At 37.0% G+C, this 17,047-nt stretch overlaps 1 protein-coding gene across 1 annotated transcript in view; it reads right to left on the minus strand.

The window, feature by feature from the left end:
• The window catches only part of LOC139737667 (kinesin-like protein KIF13A), an 87,640-nt gene that overhangs the window by 10,491 nt on the left and 60,102 nt on the right, over window positions 1-17,047 (minus strand). Inside the window, exons 21-30 of the mRNA XM_071648344.1 lie at window positions 15,156-15,215; window positions 12,417-12,545; window positions 11,840-12,007; window positions 10,879-11,061; window positions 9,029-9,189; window positions 4,589-4,721; window positions 3,506-3,749; window positions 1,956-2,138; window positions 1,347-1,471; window positions 690-905 (exon numbers count right to left, since the gene is read on the minus strand). Coding sequence (XP_071504445.1) covers window positions 690-905; window positions 1,347-1,471; window positions 1,956-2,138; window positions 3,506-3,749; window positions 4,589-4,721; window positions 9,029-9,189; window positions 10,879-11,061; window positions 11,840-12,007; window positions 12,417-12,545; window positions 15,156-15,215 — 1,602 coding nt within the window. The remainder of the gene's footprint in view (window positions 1-689; window positions 906-1,346; window positions 1,472-1,955; window positions 2,139-3,505; window positions 3,750-4,588; window positions 4,722-9,028; window positions 9,190-10,878; window positions 11,062-11,839; window positions 12,008-12,416; window positions 12,546-15,155; window positions 15,216-17,047) is intronic.

The raw sequence follows: 17,047 nt of genomic DNA on the forward strand, positions 1-17,047 counted from the left end.
CCAAGAAGCACAAGGAGGCTTTGGCAGCCCTGGTTGAGTCTGTTTAGAACAGCAGGTAAGTAACAATTTGGCATGTGAGATGCCTTTTTTTCCAACCAGCTTTGGTGTTGGAGTGTACATACGTCGCAACATGCAACACGGAAAAGCCAGTTTGCTGCTAATACCGTACCGTATCGATCTATCTCTCGATCTCGCAATTGATATCCGGCCGGCCCAGCCCGGGCGCCCGCCCGCCCACCCGGCGCGGCCGGCTGAGCTGTGCTGAGCTGCGCTGCTGCATGTGCGTATTATAATGCGAGTAATTTTGATGTCGACTTTTTCCCATAAGGCATTGCAGATTTCGGCCTGTCCACTACAACTGATAGGTGGCGCACCGTATATGGAATCCACCGAATTGTATGTCATCATGAAAGGTCTCGTTTACAAAAAAGGGTAGCTTTACACCTAATTTATTCATTTAGTAGCCCCCCAACACCCCCCCACACCCCCCTTCCTTAAAAAAAAGTCTACATATTGTTTCTCACCCAATGCTGTACAAGTCTGACAGTAATCTGTAGTCATACTCTAACACAACTGAATTTACAAACTAAAATTTCAAGATCAGAGTCAAAGTCGTAACCACAGGACCAAAAGTATTTGGGATTTTGTTTTTTTACTCTAAATCACAACAGAGAAAATAACATCTGTACCCCTTTTCCAAGTCTCCTCCTGAAGGCAGTAGCAAAGCCCTGCTTCTTGTAGATGTTAACACAGATTCGTTTGCGGAGGACAAGCTCCATGGTGGCAGGGTGACTGAGCTGCACTACTGCCTTCACAATGAGGTAGATACGCTCATTGGGGTTGGTGTTACGGTTGAGGTACGGTGAGTCGTGGAGTGATGAGTCCCAGGAAGAACATGCACACACCTGGTTGGGAAAAACATCACGGCATGAGAATCAGTGTCATATTGCCAAAGGCTTATCTCATCAACACACAAGCTTTTGGCCTTAAATTAATCACTTTTATTCCAAAAGAAACAGACACAGAGTGAGGAAAAAAATTAAATTGAGTGTTCCTGCATTTACTGAATAATAGCATTGTTTGATACAAAAAGCTTGCAAGATTCTGACCTGAGATAGCAGCTGTTAGTGTTTGCAGTGACAATCATAAGACATTGTTGCCAAACAGAAATTGTATTTTGTAATTTCTGCAAGTATTCTCTCTTCTTTTATATAATGTTTACAATCAAAATGACATTTAATACAAACAGAATTACTGAAACCTAAAAACACCCAGCAACATCTGCTGTCTGTCATGTACTGTTTAAGAAATAAGAAAGAAGAAGCATGAACAAAGCAGAGACTTACATCTTTTTCATAGTACTTAGTAATAGGGAGATTGACAATCTTGGTTCCATGCTCTTTGGGGAGAATGGACTGGAAGCCACAGGCATGAATGCCTTCCTTGAGACCTGATGTACCCATTTCATCGGCTGGTTGAAGAGTGAATAAAGTGAATAATGTCCGTTAGCAGTGATCACCTACATTGCAGGGCATTACAAAGATTGCTTACATGAATTCGTGTCACGGGGGGTCGACGGCAGGAATTCATCCTCTAAAGGTTATGTACAAGAAAATTGTTTATTTGTATGTGTTTGTGCTTTACATGTGTACTAACTGTAAAAACTAGAGAGAGAGACACAGGAAATATTTTTAAATTTGATCATCAATGCTGTGGTAAAAAGTGGCTCATTCATGATAATCATGATGACCTCTAATGGTGTAAATCATTTCATATCGATGAGTACTAAGGTTTGAGATCAATCATAAATGCCTGATTATCATACACAGAATCAAATGCTTATTACACCATTTAATAGGGAAATTCCATGTTGAAATCAAGTCATAGCACAATGTTGACATATAGGGCATACTATTCATGACTATCTGCCTTTTGTACATTTGTCAGAAACTCACTCTCGATTCCAAGGAATAGTACTGGTATATGGGCCTCCATTCCTGGGGGCGGGGTCCAGTTTGCTGGAGCACCAGGTACCCCACTCTCTGGGGCTGGTACCAGGACTGCGTTCCTCTCCTCTGTTAGTGACACCCACTGGTTGATCAGACTAGCCTCCCTCTCGGTATCCTTCTGGGTTCGCCCTGTGGAGGGTGGAAGACAAAAAAGTACTCAAGCATCGCTCCCTGCTGCATCTTCTTTTTCACCTTTCTAGCTGATATGCTGAACATCGATTTCAACTGGAATCTACTTGCGTGAAGAAAACACTGCTGCACATGCATTTCAGTCTACTAATACTTGCTTTGGAATTTGCATCCCTTCAAACAAGTTTGTACCTACATCACACTGCACTCCAGAAGATGTTGTACACAACAATTCTTCGACATTAAGCTCTGCAGAAAATAATAAATATCAACTGAAAGACTTTAAAGACATAATTTACCATTTGCAGATGGAACAAAAACCCAGCATTAGTGCTTTGAAGTAGTTCTAAAATGTGAGTTAGGGATAGAAAGAACCACTGTAAAAATTTGAATCTGTATAATCAATGTTAAGTGTTGTTAAATACACAAAATGTGAACAATAGTTATAATAAAAATGTTTCCAGACTAAACCATCTATACAGTTTGGTTTAATGAGAAAACCACTGATATCTCCTTATATTTTAGGCTTTATTGCAAAAATTTCATATGGTAGGAAGTTTTGTGATACAACAGACCTACACACATGCATCAAATGCGATATCTTGAACATTTTTTAAATCACAGCTCCCAAAGGTAAACTGGACCTTTAACATGCATTACATTACAAAAAAAGAAAGGGAAATTTTCATTATACTAATTAATTATGCTAATATACAGTGTATGCATAAAATCATACATTTTGCTCTAAATCAGAAAGGAAAGCTCCTAGAATCCTAATTTTTGGAGATAGCATTCTTTGTAGCATTCCTAACAATGTACTTGAAAAAAAAAATCTGGTATCAAACTTAATTTTTAATGTATTTTATTGTTTTATGAATTTCTTATGTATTTCTTCGTTTTTCAACCTTTTGTTTTATCTTTTTTTTTTTGCAAAATTTATGACAGAACCTTTTCCAAGCATAATTATGCTAAAATTAATTGATTTCAGCCTATGAAAGTGAAAATAATCATATCTTTATGAATAAGGTGAGAAAATGCCATTTGCATAGACTTTACACACAAAGTCGCGTTTTTGAGCCATTTTCGGTCCGACAGGCATGTGTATAAAAGGTTGTGCAGCGTTGTAACGGTATGCGCGATTTTCACGAAAATGGTGTCAAAAGATGCGCGAGACTTGAAAGTAAAAAGTCAGCGAATGGCACGGTCAAAAAATTTCGCGCGGCGGAATAGTCGCTAAAAATGTCGAGGGGGGTTTGATTCAAACCCCCCCCCCCCCCCGGCCTTTTTAGGGTTAATAGTTTCTTATTGTTGTTGTACTATCCTCTATCTTACATCAACCGCTCAATGATAAAGACATGCTACTATACCTGGTTTATGCATGATCTTATGGATCTGTTCATCAAGGTATTCTCTTCTCTTCATGAGGGCGTCTGACCATCTCTCCCGTAACTTTGTAAGGTCGCCCTCTTGGTAGCTGTCTAGTCCCTTCTGGAGCTTGGAGCGGGCACACACACTGCCCACAGAAATGGACGTGATGGCCTCACAAATAATGGGAAGAGTGCCTGAGTTCTGGACGGGTTTGACTCGGACAACAATTCTTCTTGAGTAGCCCTTGGAAAATAAGAAGTATGTAAGCAAACATTATAGTGTATACTACATTGCATAACACCTTTCTATCCTAACCATAATGTCTGTGGCAATCCACTAAGACTATTATGAGTTTATCCACTAAGACTATTATGAGTTTAATACTGAAACTCTAGTTTGCTTTATCAATTGTTGCAATATTGGACTAGATTAAGGGAAACTTCAGACATGCATTATGCTTTTCACAAACATACTTTGAGACTACAGTGAATTGTATGCAGAATACTTAAAATTTCATACAATGTCATGCATATAAACAAAAACTCCAGTCAGCAAATATATTGAATATTTTTCGTCCACTTTTCCATGTCACAATCTTTCACCACGTTGAAAGTGATGATTCATCACATGATGAAGCAATCTTCACATTCCTTTGTTTTTACATACCGGTAAACCTACAGAGGTAAACTTGTATTCTTTGCATCAATCTGTTCTTGTGCTGAAATTACCGGTATAATGAAGACTTGCAAGTTGCTGAATGATCAATCTGAATTCACATTTACAGTATTTCTGTGTACAAATGAATAATAGTGTTGTGATGACATCCTCATCTTGTCTACTCAGCATGTGTGGTTGCAACCGATGTCATTGGTTTGTGGAAAACATTTGAAACTTTGATATTCTGTTACTTTCGTACTTCAAGTCTGATTTAATGAAATGTTTGCCATTCTGTTTATTGATCACATCATATCATATCATATCACTGTTGATTTGAAGATGGAGCTACATTGTAAGAATGAAGTTCTATGGGTACTCTAGCCACCACGGATCAGTATTTGACCAAGGGTCGGTGTTTGACCAACCTGTCTCAGCTGAAAGATGCCCCCAGTAAGAACCTCAGGCTTGGTGTGGCACTCCACAGGTACATACTCCCCTTGCTCATTCAGCTCATGGACTTCAACCCACATCTCAATCTTACGGATCAGCTCTGTCCATCTTAGAGAGTAAACAAACAAACAAACAAAAACATACATCAAACATTTGGGTCACAGGGATATATTCAGATATCCACAGCGTACATCACATTTGAATCAAAATAACTTGGCACTTCTGTCACTTGCAGCAAATACTGTAAAATGAGGAATGTTCGTGTGCATTCTAATTTCGCGAATTTCGCGAGCCAAGACTCGCAAAATTAAAATGCACGTGACAGTTTTTGTGTACACTATACGCATTGAATGTTAGAGGCAACTCGCGAAAATTTCATGCCGTGAAAAAGGCCATCAGCTCCAATTCGTGAAAATCTCATGCCGCAAAAATATTGTTTTACAGTATCTTTTAGTCTTTCCAGCATTTCTTGGTGTAGTATTTTGCAAGGAATGGTCTCTTGTTTGTCTTTTAACACCTGTTCATTTTCACTGTTACAAGTTTTATCATCATATCAAGTAGCATTTCATGTGTACATCCACAGTCAGAAAAAGAAAAACTACTTTGCCACCATTTTCCAGCAATAAATTCCAAGTAGTGATATCAGTGGTGTTGTAATTGGCTATTTACAATGGATGATACATTGTAGTTCATTCACACTATACACAAACTCACTTGTTGTTATGGATAAAAGAGATGATATTTGTCTCAAAAGTGATTTTCATTTAATTGTTTAAATTAGCTTCCAGAAGTTAAATAAAAAACTCAAAAAGGCAGAGCATAATCAAATGGTCAAAATCATCACCATTTAGTTCTGATGTCAAGCTCTGCTTGGAGATTTATACAAGCAAAATGGACAAATCTGATCCAAAAATGTCATAGGGTCAAAGCTCTGTAACATCTTATACGTCTGGCAGTAAAGAGACGACCTATGAAAATGTGCACAGTACATGTATGAAGCCTCTGTACCAATCATGAAAAGGATCATAGCACTGATGAGCGATGAGCAAATTCAGTTCAACCTTAACTCTGTCGGTGCAGGGTTGAGATTCAACTCTCAGCTAAAAAAACATCCACAGACCTTTTACCACCAAGAGCATATCATGGCATGCAAGTTTGACATGTTCTAGTCAATGTTACATTAGTAACACCTTCGAATAACAGTCCATGACTATCCCAACTGTTTACAAGTCTAAAATATAGCATGCTATCGAGAGTGCCTGTGTGAGACACGTTTCTGGTCCTTCATGCATTTCATAACTGTATACATCGAATAAGTGAATTACATCCAATGAGTTTGGTGTATGCTACAGGGAAGTTCTGTCTGTACAAATCATCTAGTAAAGGCAATGTGGTAATATTAGACAAATAACACATCTTGCCAATAGATGAAGTCAAGAAACATATTGCAAACAACTGGTAATATTTTGAAAGCTCTATGTGTACAAGACTGACTTGTTCACCAAACTTCATAACTCAGTGCAATCTAGTTTTTGTCTCTGATTTGTGAGTGAGAGTTTAGATCTAACAGTGCAAATTAAGCATGCCTTTTAACAAATGAACATACAGGTATCTTGACTAATAATAAAGTGAACATCATGGTGACTTGTCATCTCTGCACTCAATGTACAAAGACAGAGAAGTGAATTTTCAAATCATATCTCTAAACATTATCTGAAAGTACAGATGACAGTAACACTAATGATACAAAAAATAAGGACTGCCCAAACAATTGTTTAATTCAACAAAATTATCGATCAAGTACAGTGTACACCTGCAGAAGTTAACAAACATACTGAAAAAAACAACCTTCAATTTCATCCAAACCAGCGACAACATTCTATGACATTCAAAATCCTACAGAGAGGCAAAACAGTCTAAATCATTTAGAGCTCTAATGCGCTGAAACCAGGTAATCTTTCTAGCTACGGAGCGCTTACTGGACCAACAGACACACTCAGAGCAGTGCCTGAAAAAAGAAATACAAGCTGTGCAGAATATCACGTACACTATTCTCAGAGTCATGCCTTCATAAGGACAGAATATGTTGAAATTCCCATACATTACTCCCAAACACACTTTTTAAGGTCTTCCACATTTCTGTTGAATTCATGATCATTTTAAAGTCACTATCAGCCATTTGCAGATGAAACAAAAGCCCAGCTTGGGTGCTTCAAAATAGTCCTAAAATGTGAGTTAGGGACAGAAACAACTATCAAATGTAAAATTGTTAATCAGTATACTCAATGTTAAGTATTGTTGAATATACGATATAGGAACAATAGGTTCATTAAATATGTTTTGAGCATAATCTGTCTGAAGTTATGGTTTGTTGAGAAAATTAGTGATGTCTCCTTATATTTGTGGCTTTATTACAAAAGTTTTATGGTAAAATGTCTTATGATAGAACTGCACTATACATATGCATCAAATGTGATAACTTAAACATTTTTAATCACTGATTTCAATGGTGGACAAAGCCATAGAGAAGGGTATTCCTTTCATAACTTTTATTCAAAATTACTGCATGTAATATTGCTGAATTCATATGAATCTTTGTTGAAACTAGTGTGTGACCTATCATCACTCATTTGATAAAGGCACAGGCACTGAAACAGAGAAAATTGTAGGAAAATACAATTTGGCTAAAAAGAAAATCATATTGTACAAAATCATAAGCTTGACACTTTGACTACAAATTGTATAAATCTTTAAGTAATATTTAGAAAACATAAACATTCTGTGGGTTTCTGAGGCATGCAAACAAAATTTTCATGTGAGCTGATAGGTTCTGTAAAGTAAAACCAATCTTTCTTTTTTTTTCTTTTTGAACTCAGATTTAAATAAATTTATGTGCAAAGAAGTGGCACACCTACTTGTAATATCAAATTTAACAAATGAATATCAAAGAAGATCTGCCATGTCATCTTCTTTCAAACAAAATGCAAAGATGTTTGCTCTTATATCAAACAATGAGAAGAGATACCAAAGTGCATGTGAACAGTGCTCTGGAGAACACTGGCTGGCAGAAACTGCTGCAAAATCATAATGAATTATCGATTGTGATATATTACGCACAAATATATATAAATTATCTATTACATTGAAAGCTTTACTACTTCAACCAGCAGTGTGAAAAAAAAAGAAAAGAAAAATTGTGAGCTCTGCCATATCTACAACGTTTCCTTTATAGAAGGGAATTATAATCCATACAATGTATGTTAGTAATCCCAGGCTATGTTCCTGAATACCACCATTACACAGATACCATCACAGAAGGAGAAATCTATTACATAAGATAGCAAGGTCAATGCCCTCTGTGAGAAGACAGGTGGTCAGTGATGACTACTTACCCATAGTCTGTGATGTCAGAGCATAATCTATGGAGGCAAGAGATGCTGTGTCAATCACACACCCACAGTAACAACTCGTATTTTCTATCTGCCTTTCTCTACACCATAGGTATCTGTATTCATGATGAATACTGCTTCGTTACAAGTGTTCACATTATCAATATCATTATTAATATCATCATACTACCTGGCTACTCTGACCAATATGTATTGGTATTTACTAACTTAATACCCATAGGTGTGTTGACATAGGAACACTGAGTAAAAAAGAAAAAAAAAAGGAAAAAAAAGACACCAATCACGTGTGGTCATTTGCACTTGTGTAGCTTTGGTGGGGTCACAACATGTGACTTAAAAACAACAAAACTTTGGCAAAGCAGGAACATCAGCTTTACACATCACACAAACTCAAGTATACGGGAGACTACCAGCATTTCATGGTCATAGCTACATGCATTCTATAATTAGATAATGATAATGACTCTACATACCATTATAACTCATACACACATCACCGTAATGGCATTTGTAACAGGCATACAAGATAACCATTTTCTCAGGCCTATTATTATCCATGTCCACAGCAGTGTACGACACAGCTCTCAGGTGTGGGCAGGGTTAACAGCCTTGTAGCACCAAGGCAAAGAGTAATCAAAGGTTTGGTAGGCTAGAGGCGTACACCTCACACAGGGACTCATCTCAGTCAACCTCCTGGTATGTTGACCAATCACAGCAACACAAGTTGTCAAAAATCAATGATGGTTCTTCAGAAGAGAGTTTGCCTGTTTATCAACTACCCATTTTGATGTATCACTATTTGTCATGTCCCAGTGCAGTGGATTTGTTGTTCATTATGCTTCACACACATATGTAATGATACATGTAGTAACATAAGAAAAGAAATGAACAATGAAACATACACCACATTCAGGGGAGTTAGTATGCTAAACATGACACATTATATATTATGGTATTTTGGAGTACATATGACTTCCAACTACACTCTGACCTATGACCTCTTACCTGTCAGCCAGTGACCTTGATTTGGCATGTAGACTATCAATCTCCCATCCCGGCTTGGAGAGGAAACCATGAGTGCCGACCCGGTGACCCCACACCTCTATAGCCAGTGAACCCTCTAAGGCGTGTTCTATGAATTCTTCCGTCACACTTACTGTGAACTCCTGCAAAAATGTTAGAAATTAAAAGAAGAGACATCATACTTTAGGAGACACACTATACTATAGAAGATACACCATACTCTACAGGATGCCCTCAATTCAACTTCAAAATTACCAATTAAGAAAAAAAAATATCACATGTGTGAAATGGAAAGGAATCTTTCTTGATAAAAGTACATATGATGTTTAGATAGATTGTTACAGTAATGAATAATATTCAAACACACTTGACGAACATTGTTTATATTACACATTACTCTTCTCCCTCAGAATGTGACTTGCACAAAATCTAGAGATGCAGGGGGCTGGGGGAGCTAGATATCTACCTCTAATGATGACCTAAACAATAGCTGCAGAGATTCTTTTTCACAAAAATAAAAATGTTAAATGCTCTGGCTTTGACACACAAATCGTTCCCTACTTCTCCAAATGCAAAAAGATAAAATTGGTTCTTCCTGCATCATGGCATGTTTCTAAAAATGCCCATGCAAACTTTTCTTATGTTACATCTCACCTCATCTATGCGCCTTGAGCACTCTACAGAGTGATTTATTATAAATATCATTATTATTATTATTATCATCATCATCATCATCATCATCATCATCATCATCATCATCACCACCCCTGGGGCAAGTGCAGCCATGGTATCCAACTCTGCTCAACATGATTGTTGCTCCACCCTTACTCCTCCCACTGGACTATCTGGTGACCCCTTCCTGAACCAGGCCTAACACTGCATCTGACTGCTTGGACTATCTTGTCAATAGATTGCATTCAAATGGACCTTCTAAGAATGCTGCAAACCTAATCACTCAGTCATGGTGAGAGTGAACAAATAAACAGTATGAATCTTCCAAATTTAGTCTTTTGTATACTATTTCTGTAACTGCTTCTTACCAATGTATACTTCTCGTATATATTATCGTATATATTTTGTCTTGGCTATATGAGTTGTACTTGCATACATTTTGTATGCACTCCTATTTTGTGAACACGCATGAAATCTTGAATAAATAAATAAATAAATAAATTGTACCAAACTATTTTTTCTCATGGATAAATTTCACAGCCAAACTTTATCTAACCAATAATAGAAGTAAATATACATGTATGTCAGATGTATTTGTTTCATGAATATGTGGTGTCCTGCGAAATCATGTTTATGCCTCAATTCAATATTGAATATAGTAGACTTAGTGAACTTGGTTACAGTATGTGGGATTTGAAGCTCTGATCCTCCTTATCATACAGAACCTTCCAAGCAAGGTTTATATTAATTCTAATGTCTTGTTAAATAATTTCATTCTCTAATATCTTTCTTTCTTTCTTACTTTTCAGTCACAGTATGGGGTATTTGAAGCACTTTATTATACCTGCCAATTTTGACATGATTATCATGATCTATTGTACTATTCTAATACATTTTTCAAATTACTTTATTGTTCATGTTTTCTTTTTTATTTTCTCTGACCACTAAAATTTTACTTTGATGATTTTGTAGGCCCGAATGGGCCATAACAAATTTAGTTGCACAACTTACTCAGTACTACATTGTAGTTGTAGTCAGTAGTTTATTATCTGGTGAAATAAAGTCACTTTGTACTAAACCTGGCATTCAGAACAGAGATGTATTATCACTGGTGTATTAAGAGATCTGTTGGTTCTAAATGTTATAAATCCTATTCTTACCTTGGTGTGGTTAAACTTCATGACCCCTTTGGATGCCTCAGGACCCCTGCCCGGCTCCTCATCCACGTTGGGATTGATATCAGGAGGGACTACAGTATGACCCTCCTGGCCAAAGAAGGTGTACTGGCAGAAGACAAAGTGGGCTAGGCTGAGAGGAAGGTCACTCGCCTCTTTGATTTTTAACTAGGAAGGGAGAAAGGCAAAGAAATTAGTATGATTACAAAAGTGGGATTGTTTTATAGTAGATAACAGATGATGAGATTACCAGATTACACCCAAACCAACATGATAATAATGTCAAAATGTCATTTGTTTCTTTTTTGTTTGGGTTTTTTGTAACAACACAAAGGACAGACAAAAAACACCTAGAAAATAATAATAATAATAATACATACATACAATTTCTATAGCGCCGTTCTCCACTTTGATTAAATGCTCAAGGCGCTTTACAATTGTACATCAAAGCAAACAGACTGAAGATACAAGTACATCACCGTAATAGAAGAAGATGAAGAAGCAGAAAAAAAAAAGACATGAAAGGTTTTCAAGAGGGTAAGTGGGTAGTTCAAGTCATCTCCACTTCTCGGGTAATACATACCCTATGATGAGAAAACAAAGAGTTCTTGTAGTGGATTATGAGCTGTGCTCGCTTGCTTTTCTAGATACACATGCCATCACTGTAGATACTTAAAAAGAAGTATACAGATGTAAAACCCTGAGGAAAGTAAATAATGTGACGTGTACATGTGAAAGTAAATAGAAAAAGTGAATACAGCATTTGAATTGAGTCTCCTTCATATCACCATTAAAGACATTTAAAATGGTGAAATGTTCTAAACTATTCATAATGAAAAAGTGAAAAGCTCTGATGCACACTGATAATGTTACAGGCCATCTCAATGGAGATATCACCCTTCTTGACATCATGAGTGGTACACAATCATTTCTTTTGTTTTCTTACCCTGCATGTCAGAGGAGCCCCAACAGACAGACCTCCCTCTGGATCTGGTTCCTCCACCCCTTCTGACCCCCCTGAGCTCCCGTTGGAGGTTGTCGAAGCTTGGTCAGCGTTGACATCGGGCATTGATCCACTCATCCGCTGGATCTCAACCAGCAGCTTTCCTGCAACCTAATAATATGAGCATTGCACACAAAAAAAAAACAACAACAAAACAATTGGTGTGACTCTGTGGTATCACTAGGCACAGTCATGGGACAGCATCCCAGTTATGCTGAAATTGTAAAGTGTTGAATTGGCAGTGCATCCTTTAACATATCTTGCTTCACTCTTCTCGTGCATTTTAATACATACCAATATTAACTTTTCATTCAAACATACCGGTAACAATATCCAGTGTCTTGCTGCTTCAAAGCTTGGGTATGTCTCTCTTTCAAAGTCATAATATTTCTATTCCAATCTGTCCTTGTCTGCTACCTCTTTCTACATTTTTCTCTTTTTTTCTATGTTCCTTCATATCTGTCTGTCTGACTCTGTCTCTCAGTCAGCCACCCTGACCCTACCCATCAGCTTCCCTCACCTCTCCCTGCTGGCTGATGATGGGGACGGCATAGTTGAGCTTGACATCATGAAACAGGACCTCCAGGAAGACATTAGCCACGCCTATCAGACTGTGGTTCTCTTGAGACTCATAGAATGGATCCTCATCCTGCAGTAGGTAGGCAATGTGGGGAGATGAGATAACACACATTGTCTTATCAATGATGGGATAAGAAGGGTAGGATGACTACTATATGAGCTGCTATTTTCACATACAGACATGAGGAGGTCAAAAGCATTTTCGTGAGATGTTGTTTTCACAATTTGAAACCGATGGTATTGTAAATGCATTTTTACAAGGTACCTTAGCGCAACACACTTTTGTGTGTTGTTAAATTCGTAAGAATTAAGCCCTCACAAAAATAACAGCATATACAGTATATTGACTGAGGCAATATCAAGTAGTAAAGTGCTTTGAAGATTAGGATGTGTTTGAAAAGAGCAAAGCAAATGACAAGTGTTATTTCTTTGTATGAAAACAGAATTGAGAAATAGGACAAAATATCAGCTGGGCAGAATGGGACAGACGGATCGATACTTTGATAAGATTGGGGATAAAACTTGTGGAAGCTGAATAGATACATTAATAACATACACAGGAAAAGAAGTTGAGAAACTGGATGTGTTCTAAACATTACAAGCAACTTTTTCTCCCACATATTGTGTATCTGTATAAAGGATGCAAACATATCAAAAAGCAAGTATTTTTCCATCAAAAAATAAAAAGACAACATGCAAAGAAAATACTGAAAGTATTTCAATATCACTTCCATATTTTGAAAGGGGGGGGGGGAGGGCATCAGAAAGAATCAAACTGGTCGTTTCCCTGTTCAGCGACACATCCATTTATAAACTGCATCAATTCATCATGTCATGATTATAGAAGTGCACATCTCTGCACGAACAGCAAACATTCGAATCTGAGCTATTCAGCTAGTCAACTGCTTGAGGATTTGTCCTCTGTTAACACATTTTGCAGATTAACATGCACTGAACAGGGTTGGTAAAGATTATGAACGTAGGTTGAAACTGACTGGAGACACAAGAAATATGATTTGCAGAATTATATTTGCAATGAAAGGGATGGCAGATTTGTTCCTGTGGAGGTTGAAATTAGCATCTATGCAATAGATCAAAGCATCCAAATTTCATATAAACAGAAAATATTAGACCAAAGACAGGAAGTTGAGCACTGAACTAATCACTGACATGACAAGGACACACATTGTATAGGACAATGGAATTAACCCATTGAAGACGAGTCCCGAGTATACTCGGGCAGGTGTCTATGGGAAATGTGTGTCGTAGTAAAATCAAACCGTCCTCAACGGGTTAAGATTATTATCATTATTATTATTACTAATCTACAAAATACATTACATGTAACTGTAATATAGATAGCTGAGATTTGGATTGGGGTGGGGTTTGGGGTGGAGAGGTTTTGGAAAGTATGGACAGGTCAGTTGGGTTGGTCTCCTACTTTGAAAGTGGCAGGTTGAATATTTTAACTTCTCGTGGAGCACCAAAATAAGGTATAGAAAAATACAAGCGTGGCATGCAAATAGAAACAAATATTACCCATAAGAGGAATTCTAGCTGTTTGAAAAAAAACCCATACAAATATATGATTTCTTCCTTGGCTTGTCTGAGTTCTCTATCAGAATGCATTCAGCATGTACTGTATTTACAAATCTGTTTTCCAACTACTTGCAAGCCACAACTGGAACATATTTTGTGTTCTATACAGTAAAATGCACGGGATGAGTCAACTCATCAGGAAGACCACTTACACTCAGCAAATTTGCCTAATAACACAAGAACTCCCTGATAACAAGAGTACATTGTAGACACGATGCTGGCCTATGCATATAAAGTACATACGTAGTGTACTTTGGTACACTTGTATTATCCAGTGGGTAATGATTTCACCCACTAAAAGGTAAAGTATAAGAAATTCTGACAAAGAGGTAAGCTATTAGATTTCAATATTTTTTGATATATCAGAAAATATTGCCCTCATTATGGCCATGTATATTTTTCTGTTATTCTACTCAATGCCATTCTATAGAACCAGAGGTGGTGGACTTTACTCTCTCTTGCAAAATTATTTAAGTTTCACTCAGTGATTATTACAGGTATGAAAGTTTCCAGAAAAAAAAACAACAACAGGATTGTACAAACTTCTTCCAATTATGCACTGTGATCATGAAAGAAAACTAAATCTACAATGTTTGTGCACCTGACTACAACATTAATCAGTGTATATATGTGCAAAACACTAATGATCATGGCATCTTCTTGTGGCACAAACTTTGAGGATCTGTAGGCATACACAGCATACTCAAATGCACACACATCAACAGCACAATACGCAAACATTACACCAGTAAAGTTGTATGTGTAGGCTACAATGATCAATTAGACTCATAATCAAATACTTTCTCATCTTCTCACTGTCAAATAAGACCATGTATGTTCCTAAACATGCATCACTGAAATACTTGATATCAGTTAAAAAGGAAGGTTTGCAAACATGGGCTCAATCACTGTATCTGTAGATAAGAAACACACAGGCATTACTAACTGACACCAAATAGTGTGAATGACCAAGAATGCATAGAGTTATTTTAGGAGAGGGTGACAAGCTGTGGGGAAAGGGAAGAAGGTGCACATTAAAAAGACTTGTTTTGAAGGAGTGCAATCAGACACAAACGGTCACCTCAGAAGCCGGAGACGGAGTCTGGACGATGTTGGGGACTGGAACGTTCAGGCTCTGGTCCTTTCATTGTAGCAGTAAAAACAAAGAGTACTCAATTATTGTCAAACAATCCTTTTTTAAAGAATTAACAAATACCTAATATGCAACAACAACAAAAACCTGCACACACTCATGTTAGTATGTGAATACACTATACTATATCAAAACTTGAACACATACGGAACATGAGTCTTGTAAAAGTGATAAGATTTCACTGAGTGTGAGTGGCTGAACTCAATTTCTGTTATGGAAAAGTGACAAGAAGGAACAACAAATTGCAAATTATGTAAAATATGCAAATACACTACTTAATAAATCATTCAAGTAACAATACGCATACACTGTAAATGCACTTTTTGATAGAGAAATATGAAAGTATACAAGAAAGAAAAAACAATACAGTATGATGTGACTTACAACACAAGGATGCTATCACATTTAACACTCAAACAGTCACAAAAAAAAAGCTCTTTTGTCTGTCTAGACGTGCTTAAACTGATGAAGATTCATAATTTGTTTCTAACATGTTTTATGCAAAGGCACTAATACTCTCCAAGATGTACTCTTTTTCTCTTAAATGAATACATGAAAAATGTCACTGTCCTACATGTTAACAGATATTTTGATATTTCTGAAGATGAGAGTGTCATTATCACACTCCAAGTTTAACTGTAAGTCAAATGAATGACACTGTATTACAAAGCAGTAAGAAGCCTTTGCAAATCAATTCAATAATATTCTAATAAATACCATCTCAATAAAAAAAACAAGCACAAAATTTCAATAGATATACATTTAATGAAAATAATTCCTTGATAAAGAAGATAAACAGCAAATACACAGTTTACAAGCACAAAAATGTGAAACTGGTGAGCTCTATTGAAAACAGATATTACTTTTTGTTCAAGCAATTGCTAATTGTTTGATAGGCAATAGGACACAAACCCTACAATATAAACAGGTAAAATTCTTCACATTACATGCCATGAAATACAACATGCATGCTACGAAGAGTATGTAATTGGTGAAGTTGTAAAAGATATACATGAGCAGCAGTACTCCTTAAGAAATCAGGAGGAGGTAATGAGTTATTTAAGGGGATGGCTAGTTAACTGATCAGTGGGAATGAGTGGGAATGCTGGGGATGATTGTTCCAATTCTTGTGGGATTCATTTAAGAGTACATTATATATCTATTGTTGTGTGAAAATTATTTACTTCAGAATGGTCTCATATTGAAGTAATGTGCAGTTCAATGTTTCCAGGTTAGCATGCCTGTACAGTGACAGGGCGATCGTTAAAGGCCCGTTACTAGCCATCAGTTACTAGCCATCCCCTTTAACATGAATGAATTCAAAATTGACGCATGTACTGGTAAATAACATAAGACCATTAAGGGAAGCAAAGTTTTGATAGTTCCATGGCAAATGCATACTTTCAGTAGATTGTGAGAGAGAATGCTTAACAAGAAACAACCACAAAACACAAGCCATTGAGCAGCAGTAAGAACTCCACAATAATAATGTAACTTCTTTTTCATTTACTGACATGCACAATGTGTCATAGATGATACTGAAAAGACAGGGAGCTACTAACAATATAGGATGCATTCTCTTTTGGATCATCTCAATTCACAGTATGTGTTGAAAGACCTGTTGAGTAGAACCTATGAACCATTCCAGTGCAGTCTGCAAAGGAGGTTCCCACTAGTTTGTTACAGTATTGCAGGTGTGTGCCTTCTGGTTAGTTTTCATACAAATGCAACCTAAGTCTTAAACTGAAATCAGATTACAGCTCATAAACTTGCTAGCACTGACTTCAAAATTATCTGCATCACTCGAGGGGAATGTATTG

Source organism: Diadema antillarum, unplaced genomic scaffold (assembly GCF_040938485.1).
Source record: "Diadema antillarum isolate AM-2024a unplaced genomic scaffold, OU_Dant_1.0 seq00000698_RagTag, whole genome shotgun sequence".
Lineage (NCBI taxonomy): Eukaryota > Metazoa > Echinodermata > Echinoidea > Diadematoida > Diadematidae > Diadema > Diadema antillarum.